Source organism: Chlamydotis macqueenii, chromosome 1, assembly GCF_036417535.1.
Source record: "Chlamydotis macqueenii isolate bChlMac1 chromosome 1, bChlMac1.mat, whole genome shotgun sequence".
In the NCBI taxonomy this organism is placed as follows: Eukaryota; Metazoa; Chordata; class Aves; order Otidiformes; family Otididae; genus Chlamydotis; species Chlamydotis macqueenii.
The window spans coordinates 139031955-139047773 of record NC_141556.1 but is presented as its reverse complement, the minus strand read 5'-3'; the positions used below and the strand labels follow the sequence as shown (position 1 = coordinate 139047773).

General features: G+C 36.3%; 1 protein-coding gene across 12 annotated transcripts in view; it reads left to right on the top strand.

Moving 5' to 3' along the window:
- STS (steroid sulfatase) overlaps window positions 1–15819 on the top strand; it is a 111895-nt gene that overhangs the window by 44815 nt on the left and 51261 nt on the right. For all 12 annotated transcript variants that reach the window (XR_015261248.1, XM_086768313.1, XM_086768321.1 and 9 more), the window contains one exon: window positions 236–372. Coding sequence is in view for 11 of the 12 variants with exons in the window: in XM_086768313.1 (XP_086624439.1) it covers window positions 236–372 (137 nt within the window). In the remaining variant the exon portion in view is untranslated. The remainder of the gene's footprint in view (window positions 1–235; window positions 373–15819) is intronic.

The following is a 15819-nucleotide window of genomic DNA, read 5'->3' as shown; positions in this document are numbered from 1 at the left end:
TGTGTGTGTGTCTGTGTGTTCAGGATTACGCTGTAATCAGTTACAGTATTACTTTTCCACCGCCTTTTTTTTTTTTTTTGTGAGGGGGAGATGTTGGGTTTTGGGTTTTTTTTTTTTTTTTTTTTGAGCTCTACTATCTAGGAAGATTTCTACTATCCAGGAAGATTTGTTTCTAGAAAGTTTCTTACAAAATATACTAAGGGTTTGGGGTTTTGTTTGTTTTGATTTTTTCCAGGAACACTGAAGCACCATTTCTTCTTATCCTGTCTTATCTTCATGTCCATACTGCCCTATATGCATCAGAAAATTTCAGAGGAAAGAGCAAGCACGGTTTATATGGGGATGCAGTGGAGGAAATGGACTGGAGTGTAGGTATGTTATATATGCTTCTAACATCAATGGAGGAAATTAATGGAAGACTTACTTTCACGTCTGCTGAATGTAGAAGTAGAGTATTTGAATCCAATCCCGTGGGTGCCATCTAGCCTCTGCAAGTTATCCTTGTAAAACAGTATACTAACTCAAAAAGTGACCACATGTTCTTGATATAAAAATATTTTTTTTAAGTAAAGGGACTACAATATGCAGTTTTGCGAAAGTATGCAAATGTAATTTACTAATTATTTTAGTAAGTTCTCTGAATTAGTGAAATCACTCAGGTGAGGTCCACTTCTGTTCATGAAGAACAGGCAAAACGAAACAATTTGCCTTTCAGCTCTTCCATTCTCTCTGAGGCTGGAGAGCAGTTGATTGTTACATCTTTCAACAGGCTTCCCTTATCTCTAGATGTGTTGGAGTTACTCTCTGGTTCCAGAGATAATCACCTGTGAAAACAACTAACAGTTCATATTTGAAAATAAACACATTGGAGAATGACAGTATTAGGAGCTAAAGATGAGCTTACCTTCCTTCTTCCCATATACCCCAAGTTGATTCTGTTCTAAGTACAACTGATTGCAAATTGGCTTTCTTCGAGAAAATGTTGCTTCCTTATTAAGTTGCTATAAACAGATACTCAGCTTTGGTGCATACGTATTTTTAAACTATGCAAGCATGTGCAGTTAAACATCACGTATATATCTTTACATATTTTGCATCAAGAAGTGCAGTTGCAGAAGCTACAGGACAAAAGGCAGCACAGTACATTTAGAGATTTATAACGTATTTAATGCAATATTTGCAAAAAATGGGGAGAACTCTTGTGGAAAACTGTGACACACTTAAGATGAGTTTTCAATGTAGGAGATAGATAACAGAAAAAAAACCCTGTTTTGTAAATCAGATTTTGTAAAGAGAGAATCGCTTTCATTCCAGTTGTATTACACCCTGAATCTTTATCACTTCTTTCAGTGGCCACCAGCATTTGGGCAATCAAGTGCTTGCATTACATAAAAGTATGCATGTGTTTTCATTTCTGTTCGCATTCGTATTGCAGTAAGATGCTGAGCATTAGCTGGTCATACTGTCTATCTTTATTCTAGCCTAATCGATCACTTGTTGCTGCTGTTACATTTTGCTGCCTCCTTCAGGAGAGTGGCTCCAAGGTTTAAGCAGCAAGTTGGAAACCAAGGCAGCTGACATGCTGCTGTTTCAGGCTATTTAACGATGCAAAGGTAGTAACAGATTGAAAACCACTACTGTCTTCCAGAATGACCACAGGCTCTTAGGACAGAGGCATATTATTAAAAAAGCTTGGGAGAAATCAGAGATAGAAATTTAGTGATGATAACATAGGAATTTCAAACAAACTCAGAGAGGAGATACATGAGTATTGTGTATTGTCATAGAATCATAGAATGGTTTGGTTTGGAAGGGACCTTCAAAGGTCATCTAGTCCAAGCCCCTTGCAAGGAGCAGGGACATCTCCAACCAGATCAGGTTGCTCAGAGCCTCATCCAACCTGGCCTTGAACGTTTCCAGGGATGGGGCATCCACCACCTCTCTGGGCAACCTGTTCCAGTGTTCCACCACCCTCAGTGTAAAAAATTTCTTCCTAATATCTAATCTAAATCTACCTCCCTCTATTTTAAAACCGTTATCCCTCGTCCTATCACAACAGGCCCTACTGAACAGTCTCTCCCCATTTTTCCTGTAGGCCCCCTTGTCCTTTACAATCCATTGCAGGAACTTCAGGGGCAGCAGACCTGGCTTAATCAATCAGGAAACAGATCTTCATCGGTCATAAACTAGTGTACAAGCATCAAATTTTTTTTTCAGCTGGGGATCTGGTTACTTGGTTTTGCTTATGTCTTCTAAGACTCCTCTGTTAACAAATTGCATATTTACTCCAGGTGGTACAAAATATGTTTAGTTCCTCTGTTAATTTCTCCTCCATTATTAGAATGATGAAAAGAAGTTATGGCTGACATTTTTAGAAGAATCTGAAGAAGTAGTATAGCTTTTTTTTCTTTTTTTTTCAGTTGAAGGGAGTACTTGCTTCCATTAACTTCCACTGGAAATTCCAGTCTTAATGCATCAACTGTGTCAGACAAAGTAGATTTATTCACTATACTACTTATGTCAGTAACCAGTATTTTCTTGGAATGCCTCTGAAGATGTTACAGTAGAAAAGTCAAACAAAATTGCCTGGAAAAGCTGAAAAAGTGAAAATGATAAGCTTTCCACAAAGGAAGGTTTTATCATTCACTGGAAATAAATTAGTATGTATGCATAGATGCATGTTACTTGCAAAAGCAATAAGAACAAAATAGCTCAGATATAACAATATGCGGCAAAAACTTCCAATTAAAGACAACGCAAGCATAGGAAGAAAAAATGAGTGTATGGAAAACTGCATTATAGAACAACATCAGAAATGTTTGGCATCTGATAGGAAAAGAAGCACCAACTTTAACTCAGTTCTAAAAGAAACTTAAAATGTGTTATCTGCTGAGTGGGAAGCATTGTGGAAAACCCTTGTGAATGATTAAAAAAAGAAAGAGTAGAAGAGAGGTCAGAAGTAGAAGTAGAAGTCAGGATTGTCAGCTACCAGTGATGAAAAAGTTATATCAATATTGGACTATTAGATGCAAATGAAATATTATTCCTGATTTGAGAGATCAGCTGTAATCAGAAAGAAGGCTTTGGCTGCCGTTTGCAAGAGAAAAAGCAACAGCCTTTCTAGTAAGACAGAGAAGTCCACTCAGACTAAGAATTCTAAAAGGCAATTCTGCATTTTCCTTTGTTTATTTATTGAGAATCAATTACGTATTTGGCAATAATTCAATTATAGAGCAATCTCCATGCTAGGAGGAGAAAAACCTGTAAGACAAGTGAATAAAATACTTCTTGGAATGTTTCATGTTTGTGACTTGTTAAACCAATGCTGAAGAGTATGATTACAGTCCATGTCAAAAATATGAAATACAAAGTCTCTGAGTAAGCTTTGGGACTATGTATGCCTACTGCTTTTACATACTGATGTGTGTTTAATAGAATTCAGTGTTTAAAATGTTCACAGTTATAATGTTACTGCATGTGACATGCCTTAGAGAGTTATTCTCTGGCTAATAATATTAATTTTCTTTCAGTGTAGGCTAAGGACCTTATTAATACTGTTAATTATAATTCATATGAGAGCAGATGAAATAATCTTACAGTCTAAAAATGGAAAAATAAATGATGAATGTATGAATGAATGCAATATTATCCTTTTCTTCCTTCCTCCCTTCTTCCTTGCCTTCATTCCTTCATTCCTTATTGACTATAGGAAGAGAAATGGATATGTTCAGAAATTGTTTTTACTGTAAATTGCACTACACTAATTTAATCTGAAACAGATCACTGCAGAGGGTTTTGGAGCCCCCTGTAGACTTGCATGCCTTGCAATCTGTGTGGAAATACACTAATTCAACACCCCTTTTGCAAATGGATGTTTACTGTTCTGTTAAAAGTGGCAAAACTACGTATCAATTCTTAATCCTTTGTGGAACAATCACAACTGAATGGTTTAAGTGTAAAAAGTCTCAGAAATTGTAGTCTGGCACAAGCTAGGAAACTGTAGAGTGATGGCCTTGTCTGGATATCTTCATTATGTGAATTAAGGGACTGGAGTATCTCTCCTATGAGGAAAGACTGAGAGAGCTGGGAGTAGAGCTCTGTTCTGCCTCGAGACGAGAAGGCTGAAGGCAGATCGTATTAGTGTGTATAAATACCTGAAGGGAGGGTACAAAGAGGATGAGGCCAGGCTGCTCTCATTGGTTCCCAGTAACAAAAAGCAATGGTCACAAACTGAGACACAGGAGGTTTTCTTTGAATATAAGGAAATACATTTTTTACTGTGAAGGTGACAAAGCACTGGCACAGTTTGTCCAGAGAGGTGGGAGAGTCTCAAACCTTGGATATTGTCCTGGGCTCCAGGTAGCCCTGCTTGGGCAGGGGGGTTGGACAGGATAAGCTCTAGAGGTCCCTTCCAACCTCAACCGTTTCGTGTTCCTCTGAGATGCTGAAGAAAAGAAAAAAACTATTTGCTAAAATTAATTCATATTTTGAAACAAAATCAGATATGACCTTTAAAAGTCAGTCTAGAGGAACAAAGGAACTTGTCACTGAAGCAAACAGAAGCAAGAGACTCTCATGCTACACTCCTCCTCTATTCCATTCTCGTGAGACCCTACCTGGGTATTACATTCAGTTCTGGGTTCCTCAGCACAAGACAGACTTAGACCTGTTAGAGCAGGTGCAGAGGAGGACGATGAAAATGGTCAGAGGGCTGGTGCACCTCTCCCATGAAGAAAGGCTGAGAGAGTTGGGTTTGTTCAGCCTGGAGAAGAGAAGGCTCCGAGGAGACCTTATTGTGGCCTTTCAGTACTTAAAAGGGGCTTATAAGACAGTCAGAGAGAGACTTTTTATCAGAAGCTGCAGTGACAGGACAAGAGGCAACATTTTTAAACTGAAAGGGCTTAGATATTAGGAAGCATTTTTTTACAATGAGGATGGTGAAACACTGGAACAAGTTACTCAGAGAGGCTGTAGATGCCCGATTACTGAAAGTGTTCAAGGTCAGTTGAACGGGGCTTTGAGCAACCTGATTTAGTGAAAGATGTCCCTGCCCATGGCAGGGGGGATTGGACTAGGTGATCTTTAAAGGTCCCTTCCAGCTCAAACCATTCTATGATTCTATAATTCTGTGATACTACAGTGATGACAAATTCTGAAGATGCTAATGGTATCTTAAATAGGTTTTCTTTACTAAATAATACAGTGCTCTCTTGCTACATTTAATGTTACATGAGAAAAATTAAGCTGTTTAATCTAGAAGAGAAATTGTAACCCTTAAGTCTGTTAAATGAATTCAGGAAAATTTTACAGTCTCATTACATTTCAATAGCCAGAGTGTTACTGAAATTTGGAGTTGAATTTCCACTGGTATCTATCTTCAGAAAAAATATTTTGTTTGAAACCATTTTAATGTATAAATGTAAAACAGGCACCTAAAAAATAAATAAAAAATGAAACAAACTGCAGATGAGGAAGCAAGTTTTTTGAGGAAACGTTTAGATGACATCTAAATGTTGATCTTTTTCTTAAGAATAAGACCATATTTTGCTTTGTGCAGAGATCTATAACATAGAATTGTATTAAATTTCTGTCTTTTGTCCCAGTTTTTTTTTTTTTTTAATTTTGGTATGTAATCTTAGTTCCTGTTTAAAAAAGAGTTCAGTACTGCATTGATTTTCTTTTCCACTGACTCACAGAATCTCTTTGACTGAAATGAAATGCAGAAGGGTTTCTGTATTTAATCTGTGAATACAGAGAGGAGACCATGCCATTGCTCCACTTGATAGGTGTGCGTGGGCTTTTTTTCTGATTTATTGTCACAGTTAGAAAATAGTGATGACAAATGTAGTGACCACTTGGAACTCATCTGGTAGCATACATGACCATGAGTATTTAGAACTCCTGGTTTTCCTCCTCCTCCTTTGGCTAGGAGGCTTCCTGCCTTTTTTTTCAGATGGCTAGTCAAGCCAGTCTAATTGTTCATCATTTTCAGATCAGATTTTTTTAAATTACTGAGCTTGATCCTCAACAAATCTTCACTGACTTAGTTAACTTCAAACCAGTAATTGATTTAGCCCAAGGTAAATGGCTCAGAAGGTAAAAGCAGTAGTGCAAGATTTGGTAATATTTCCTTGACTCAATAAGTGATGTGGAAGTCTTAACTGTAATATCTGGATCATTGTGCTGGATGAGGGCACTGTGCCTAAAACTGCTTATGTAATTGAGATCTTAGATATCTGAATAAATTGAACCTTACCTAAGGAACATTTATGACTTGTCCAAGCATTTGTGATACTCTGCTACATAACCCTCTGGGGCGATATGTGGCCTGTAATGAAATACTGCAAGACAGAAGTAAAGTATATTTCATTGAGAAATGACAACTAGTTTACAGTCTGGTATGACTAACTGAAAATCAGACCACTTTTCACACTGTTTTTCTTTGATTCAGCTGTTATCATGATAAAGAATTGTTTGTAAACATGTATCTTCACATGGCACTTTCAAGGAGGAAGGGAAGGGCAAAAGTTCCGCCAACTCAACTCCAGACCTTTGTGGAAACATCTAATTTACTTGTTCCGTAATTAGATTTCTCAGTGTTGTAAAATATATTATATCAATACATATGAGCAGAATTATGCTGTAGCTCTTAAGTCCTACAGTGCCTAAATATGAGGTGATAAAAAATAAATGCTTATATGCCTTTTATCTGAAGAATGTGTGTACGTTTAAATAGATAATATATGTAGATTCATCACCTCCCCTACTTTTAACTTCTGTTCAGCTCTGGAGTGATGTGAACAAGGGTCCAAGTGGAAACCATTCCAATTCAATATGAACCATTTTTGGTGACCCTTGTGTCTTTTTTCTCTGTTTTAGTAATAGATGTACCACTGTTTTACTTAAATGCAAAGTATGTTTTCAGAAACAAAATGAAAGCTACTTTTGGGAAATTGTAAGATATTTAGGAGACAGAAAACTGAACTATGCCCACAAGACTTTTAGTAAAATTCTTGCTCTCATTAAAGGTATCGTAGTCTAAAGCATTCACAAAACAAAAAGAAATGTCTAAATGTTACAGCCAAGGAGTGTTTGAGATTCTGAAGCATTTTACATTCCCCTAATTTCTCAATTTTTATATGCCTTCATAATAGCCTTTCATCTGTCTTCAGTTTCTTAGTAAAAGCATTTTCTTTCTCATTTTAATATAGTTATTTTAAACATACTAGCCTGTGAGCTTTTAAAATGGACTTATTATTTTTAATTACAAAGTAAGTAAAATATAATTGTAATATGCATTTCAAGTTATTCTGCCCTGAAATTGTATTCCTAGATGCGAGGTTTTTTTAATGTTGTTTCCCGGATTGAGCAGTAACTATTCTCTTTCTGGGAAACAGCATAGTATTGGTAAGTTTCATCTGAAATCTGTGCCTTTTCATTTACATATAATTGTTAGTGGATGTTACTGTGAATTCTTAGATCTTTATTTTAATTTATAGTTTTATAATTTTATAATTTTTTAACCTCTGTTTAGGATCCTGCTCTATTAGGATCAATCTAAAAATATACCAGAAATCTTCTGAGAATTCTGAATTATGCTAAAAATCAACATAAACGTTAGTAATACAAAAGGAAAAGAAAAAAAAATCCTGTTGCTTTGAGAAAAAAAAAATGAGCTATCCTTATTTTTTTTTTTCAGAAAAAAAAAGTCTTTTACACAGAGATAAATCTAATTTATCATTGTTTTTCACCTGATGTAGTCATTTGTAACAGTGCAAAGTCAATTTAACAGATAAGCAAAGCAGAATGATGCCACATTATCAGAAGTGGCAGATAATCAGATAGTTTTATCTAGCTATTATGAATGTAACATAAACTTAGCTGAGCCTGAAAACTTGAAAGATGGAACTAAAAATCTGGAAAGTGATGACTGATTCTAATAGGGCACTCCTTAACCTTGCTTTCCTGAATTTATACTGGTATACGTCTCAAGTATGGAAGATTTATTTTTAAGCTGTTTTTGTTATCATGAAAGATGTTCAGCCAACATCTCTGGCAAAGAAGATATTCAGCCAGTGCAGGTACTTTGTGACTAGAACAGCATTTCCCTACCCTGTTCTGCCATCCTGCTCTTACATGAAGAGACGGTTTCTTCAGCTAAGACGGTAGTTAAGCTCTGGAAGCACATTCACTGTTTAGGTCAGATCTGGGAAAATTGTCAATAAGCGTGCAGATTAAAGACATTTGTGGTTCTGCCTTTTATGATGTGGATGCTTTCCAGTTACAATCTGGGCTAAAACCCAAACTCATTTCATATGTCACTAAGCAGCAATGATTTTCAGTCACTACTGAACAGGACTGAATTTAAGAGGTGACTAAGTGATAAAAGACCCCTATTTCCACTATGATAAGCCTCCTGAGCTACCTAATCCTCCTGAAGTACAGTTTCCTTTTTCTATATTAGATCTTTGTACACAGCAAAGCTCCTTCTCAGAACATTTACAGGATTACAAAGCACATCTTAAGCAGACATTCTTCCAGCATTCTTTTAATCAGTCAAGTTTAAATAATATCTTAGTAATGCGCACTTCATGATGGAGAACTTCAGTGTAATGCAGCTTGTGGTAGTAGGGCTGCATTGTTCAAAATTTGCTGCCAGCTGCTGAACAGATTTCATTTCATTTGCATCTGATATTGCAGGAGTTAAACTGTCAGCACGAGATGTGTTAGTGCCTTGTGCATTTTACTTTACAAAAATGGAATCATATAACTTTCAAAATTTTAAAGGCTTTCTGTTAGTTATGAACCTGTGAAAATTGGGTCTAATACAAAACCAGTGAAATTATATGTAATGTGATCAAAATGCTCTAATAAATGAAAAAAAAAATAGCATTACTCTTGAGACAAGCTAATTTCCATTAGCAGAAGAAAACTTAAAGCTTCTTTTACATAAGATAGGGATAAGAGAATCCCAATGACTCTCCAGGCAATGAAAATAGGAAGTTCTGTAATGAAATATAATGCCAACCTTTTGTCTAACCTTTACCACTAAAATTTAATTTCACATATAAATGGTATGATTGGATTTTGCTCCTTGTTTAAGGTAGGTGGGGAAAGTCATAATCAGTGACTTAAAGATTTAAGCCAAAATTGACCTGAAGAAATACAGTGATTTTTATGTATACTTGGATGAAGATTGCAAAGAGGAAACTGAATGGGGCTAACTTTGTCCACATTGTATATAATCTCCAAAATACAGACTGGGAAAGCAGTTTAAAGGAAGGTACAAAAGATTTTACTGATAGAGTGCCTCTGCATAGCAACGTTTTTAGCACAGATTATGTGAAGCTGTTAAGGGGAATTGCATTTGCTGTGTCCCAAGGAAACTCTACATGAATTTACTAAGTCAATCATCCAGAGCAAGGGATCAGGATGGCGGAGAGAGACATGATTTACAGCTCCCTTTGCTCGCTTCGGCGAAAGTGTCCCTGTTGTGAACCTGAAACCTTCAGCACTGACTTATGAACATGATTTTGCCATCCTTTTTCTTCAACACTTGGACACTGAAAGCAATATCTGTCTAGATATTTATAGAGCTTGTATTCATGGTTTTAATAAAGGATGCAACTGAGCTACTAGGTGAAGGATGTTGCTGGTAGAAGTTACATCTCTGTGAAGAAAGCCTAAACAAGAAACAAAGGAGCAGAGAAAATAAAAAAATTAAGGATTTTTAATCTGTCTGTTTAAACCTTCCCACCCACACCCCTTCCTTGTACCTTCAGACAGTTTTGTAGTGGATTACGCAATACCTTAATATAACTGATAGAGTTTGCGAATACATTCATATATTCATGCAGAAGGCACAAGTGAACATTTTAAGGCTATGAAGTCAAGTGCTCAAAAATAGGAAAAATCTATCTTCCTGTGCTTGTATCTTATGGTACAGTTTTTAACCATATGTTTATATGTCATTTCTTTTCCCCGTTGGAACCCTGTCTCCTCATCACAGAGTGTCTTCTTAATGAGCAGCTACCCAACAATAGGTGTATTCCTCATTGTTAAATATACATTCTCATGTTTTATGTAACACACACTATTGAAGTCTTGTTTTGAAGGCAGATTTCTCTGACATCTCTCATCTTCTCTGTGGCATTACTTCACCAGAGTATATAACAGATTTGTAAATAAGCATTTTCACAAAGTCTTTGTAAGATGGAGAGATCTCATTCATCTATTTCCCAGAAGAAAAACTGAGGCACAGAGATGATATTCAGATTTACCTACTGAGGTATAACTTTGTTACCAGTCACCCCACTAATCCAGCTCTGGGTCTATAGTAAAGCATTAGGACTTTAATTCAGATGGTATGGGAATGGCGGCGGGGGAAAGGAAGCCATTTGTCTTTCCAGGTCTTGATCCACGTTGGAGGTGAAAAATGGTTAGAACATGTACCTAGATGCAGGAACTCAGGTTTTCTTCTGGTCTTGGGGATTAGATGGTGTTTTTTAAGGATATTTAAATACTTTCAGCAACATATGAACTATAATGAGGTGAACAGTTTCTGTGATGACTCAGGAAATGTTTTCCAGCCTTTTACCGTTTATTCATAGTGTCTGCATCTCAATTTAACTGTAGAAAAACCCTAAAATTGACCACGTGCATTTCAGTTTCAGTGGTGATACTGAGTATCCTAGAGATTCTTTTAAAATCATCCCTGCTGTTTCTTGGAGAGACAAATTAAACTTTTTCATGCTTCTTTTGAGATGTATGTTAATTATTTTGAAACCATACTGTTAAAAAAGAGGGGAACTAATTCTCAGTGAAAACAATAATCATACAATAAAGCTTATCGATTCTGTGTTGTAAATGAATGTTCATTGGCAGGCTGGTTCCTATTAGTGAATTGCTGTGCAGAAATTTCAAACAACTGAATCACAAGGCTCAAATTCCAGGTGGTAATAAGCTCTTATTGATGAGGTTGGTAGAACTGCCTTTTTATTGACTATGGCTGGGTTTTTTCAATTATACCTCTGACTGCTTAAACAACCACACTATATAATACGCAAGCTGGTAATACTACCAAAGATCATTATTTTTTTAGAAACAAATTTTGTATTTTGTATTACAGAAAGCATTTTATTACTTTCTGTATAGTAATGAAATAGAATAATTAGATAAATAATGACATTTTTAAGATTAGGGAAAGCAGTACCATAATGATGCTGTGATTAGTGAAAGACAGGCTGATAAAGTGACAAATTTGTTCTTCTCCAGCTTTTTCCCTCACTACTTGATTGTAAAATAAGGCATTTATGTTCCAATTTATGGTGCTGTTTAAGAAAAACTGATACTGAATCTTTATTATGCCTTCCTACCTGTTATTGCTTAATGTTACTGTTTTGAGGGGTTTTTTTTCAGACTTCATTTAGTGTACGCATGGTATTTTTTACTATTTTGAGTGCTTTCTTTTTGTTTTCTCTTTCTTTTGGCTTAGTTCTTGTATTTTCTGTACACATTTCTCTTTTAAAATCATTCCCTCTCCCTACCCACCCATGGAAGCTTCTTTATAACATTTCCTCCTGAAGAGCACATTGTAGTAACCCAAAGAACATCTAACAGATTTTGTGTTACAGTGGCAAGCTCAATATCCAAAGGAACATCTGACCCCTAAAGGGCTGAGTTGCTTGCTTGAGATGATGAAAGAGAGACTCCAGGATAACCAAATCCCTACCTTAGACTAGCATGAAGTTATATTCCAGAGCTTCTGTGCATCTTGAAGCTTGCTGCTACCGTAAGAGGGAAGACAGAGCACCCTTCCCACCCTTACCTCATTTTTCCAGCTTTTTACTAGCTTCCAGGGAAAGCAAAATGGAGGAAAAATAAGAGACTCATCTTCCTTTCTCAGCAAGCACCCTTTTAAGAAGCTACTAGATTTTCTCATCTATAAGGTCACACTTATTTTGCCTAATATTTATATGTGATTAACTTGGCCCTTAAGTGCTTTGGTTTGCATATTTTTAAAGTACCACTACCATTTCTGTGTTAAGAGGATAAAGGATTTAGGCTCTTTAGGCTCTTGTATTTCAGTGGATGAGGTATTTTTGTGTTAGAAATTCATTTTGCTTCCATTTCTGAGTCGGACTAGAATTTTAAAACAAGAAATAATAGAAATGTAAATGTGCTTTAATCTTAGAGAAAGGAATAGCCTGGCCCAGAAAAGCTATGTTAATTTTGTGATCCTGCAAACCCAAACTTAGTCCTAGATGTTTGAAATAAATGAGTAGCTCAGGATGCCTCAATATTACTAGCAAAGTCATGGAAGATATTATTTTTGGCAGTGTGAAAAGTATAGCTGTGTGTATAGTATATGGCTGTGTGAAAGGTGTCAAAGTGCATCTAATCCAGAGTACAGTTGATTTTGACACAACAAAACAGCAGAGTATACGTTAAATAAGTAATAAATGGGGTTTTTTTCTTCATTTACAATTTGAACAGATATAATTTATCTATTGAATTTGGTGGGTGAAAAATTTGACATGACCCAACAATGTCCACTTGCAGCCCAGAAAGCCTGTCATACCCTGGGCTACCTCAAAAGAAGTGTGAACGGCAGGTTGAGGGAGGTGATTCTGGCCTTCTACTCTGCTTTTGGGAGACCCCACCAGGGTACTACATTCACTTCTGGGGTCCTCAGCACAAGGCAGTCATAGATCTGTTAGAGAAGGTCCAGAGGAGGACCATGAAAATGGCCAGAGGGCTGGAGCACCTCTCCTCTGAAGAAAGGCTGAGAGAGTTGCAGTTGTTCAGCCTGAAGAAGAGGAGGCTCTGAGGAGACCTTATTGCAACCATTCAATATATAAAGAGGGCTTATAAGAAAGACGGAGAGAGACATTTTACCTGTGCCTATATTGACAAGACAAGGGGAAATGGTTTTAAACAGCAAGAGGGTAGATTTAGATTGGACATAAGGAAGACATTTTTTTTTACAATGAGGGTGGTAAGACACTGGACCAGGTTGCCCAGAGAAGTTGTGGATGCGCCATTACTGGAAATGTTTGAGATAAGGTTGGATGAACCTTTGAGCAACCTGCTCTAGTAGAGATATCCCTGCCCAAGGCAGCGGGAATTGAACTATACGACCTTTGAAGTTCTCTTCCAACCCAAACTGTTCTGTGATTCTATGATTCTATGATCTTTGTAAAATCATCACGACATACTGAAACTTTCAGAAACATTTAATAAAGTACAATGTAAAAACAAAATACTAAAAAGCCATTGTTACTACTTTTTTTTTTTTTCCAAAGGATCATTTTGTAAAATTCTGGGACTTTTAAACTCTGACTTGTAAAACTGAAGTTAGATTTTCTTTTGTCAGCTAAGGAAGTCTGTGGTTCCATTTCTTGCTGACAAGTGGTGTCAATAAGAAACCTTTCATGAATGTATTCAAGTTTGCTATGGGTGTTAAATAGTAAATAGCATTTTATTTAAAATGGAGACAAGGGTTAAAAAAATAAAATACAATACCTTAAGAATATCAGAAGCTTTGATAACCAATGTATGCAAACAGATGTGTTCTGTTCATAAAACTCTTTTCATGCATAATTAAGCTACTTTGGTGGCAGCCAGGAAATGGATTTTAACAAAATGTCTGTGTTAGGTCTGTTACCATCTCTGAGGATGAGACTTCTTTCCCTTTTGGTAGATTCTTTTCTTTCCTTAGATCTCAAAAGAGATCTTGGCCCATCCAGTAGTATACATGTAGAAATATCATTATGATGCAGTCGTCCAAAAACAGAGCCTTAGCACCAGGTTCCTCTCTCCCATATTAGTATGAACAGACCCATCAAACTAAGTAATCAGGATAACTTTAATGTAGTTCCATATTTGCAATACAGTTTTTATCTTCCTTTAAATAACTTTTTGCCTTCCTGCTGTGAGACATGCACTTTCATCTAAGAGTCGAATCAGGCCTTCTTTTCTTGTCAGCTCCTCGTATGCCACAAGCAGATAATTTATTTCTTTTCTTTTTTTTGCTGTTATTCTTTGCTAGTTCTTCCCAGTGGATCATCACAGGAGATCACACCATATTTTTTCCTTCCACTCGGCTGCTTTTCATTACTTGGCATCTCCTACAGTGATCAGTCCCTATTGATAATAGCTTATCGGAACGTCATTGTTTAAGCAGTTCTGGAAAGACTAGATTTTGAGAAGGAGGAACAAAAGTGTCATACAACTGAGAAAAAAAGAGCAATATCAATTTGACTTACTTTAATATTACATCTCCTTTTGGAAGGTGTCTCTTTTTAGATGAGCTAACAGAACTTTTTTATTTAATATCTAACCTTTCCTTTTATATATAAACCTTTCTCAGTTTCGTGCAACTCATGTATTAGTTATTTTTCCCTAAAAGTTGAAGAAAGTATCTTCCTAAATCCACAGAAAATTAGATTAAATTAAGAAGATCAGGATCTTTATATAGCAATATATAAGTATTTCTAGTTGGCAGATACTCAGGTCTCTCAAACTACTTTTGTTTTTTTAAAAAGAGACGTTTTTTAGGGACTTGGTTGGAAAAAAAAGAAAGCAGTCACTTGACTAAGCAAGATGAAAAATATCCTGATAAATATCTGTTCTTTTTAACCATACTGGGATAGGTCTCCTGTTTGCACAGGATGACGTAACTGCACTGAAGTCAGCGGAACAGGGCTGACTTAAAGTCAACAACCATGGATGTTGTATGAAAAGATTGTGGGTCTTTTAAAAAAATGGAATCATGGCCTTCCAAAAATCTGTATTTTCTGGTGATTTATTTTTAATAAAAAGGAAAAATAAAGAAGTGAAAACCATATGATAGAAGTGTATACTTAGTTTCAAAGTTTAACATAGTATGAGAACAAATGGTCCGCCTTTCTAATATGTGCAAGACAATGCTAAGTATGTGGCTGGCAAGAGCTGGCAAAGCAGAGTAGCAAAGCAGAGGGGGGTGCCAGAAGCTTGCAGGCAGGGAGCAACGCCATACAAGTGTCAAATGACCATTAGCAGAAAGGTAGAGGGAAAATCAAAGTCAAAGGTAAGGATGATGTCTTTGCAGCTGAAAGCAAGGTTAAATGTCCCATCTGTCTCATGAAGTCCTGATTGGGGCCAAGGTTTCCAACAACATAAAAACATGTGATTCAAGACGGAGTGAAACATAATGTAGTTCTTTTTTATCCACCACAGCATATCCTATAGGACACACTTTGAACATATCAGCATGGTGTTAAGGGCAAAGTGCTGCAATGTTGGCTTTTTTACCAGTATTATTTTAATAGGGCACAAAATTGGCAACTGTCCTAAAAAAAAAAAATCCCTAAAACATTTCTACAGGACATGTCCTAAATGTTCTTGCCAATTTGGAGCTGAGGTAGTCAAGCTCCATATCCAAAATTTCTCAGTCCATTCACATTTCAGCTTTTGTGTGGTTCTGCCGTAGTTCATTCATTCTTGCAATAACTCCCAGGTGCTTCCCATAAAAGATAGATGGGGAAGTTAAAGAGAGCTTTGACGACTTTCTTGGCAAAAAAAATACTAGGGAATAATATCATATTTCTCTCTCAGAATGTAAACTGATTTTCTGATGCTACATGTAATTGCTTCTCTTGTTCTATATTAAGTTTAGGAACACAGAGAGAGCAGAAAATTATTGTTTTAAATAGCAGGTACTGATATAATACATACACACTCATGAAATGCATGCAATTTTTTAATCCTACTGTTGTCATATTTAATTGTTGAACCTTGATAACAATACAGTCAGTTGTTGAGTATGGCTAGCCATGC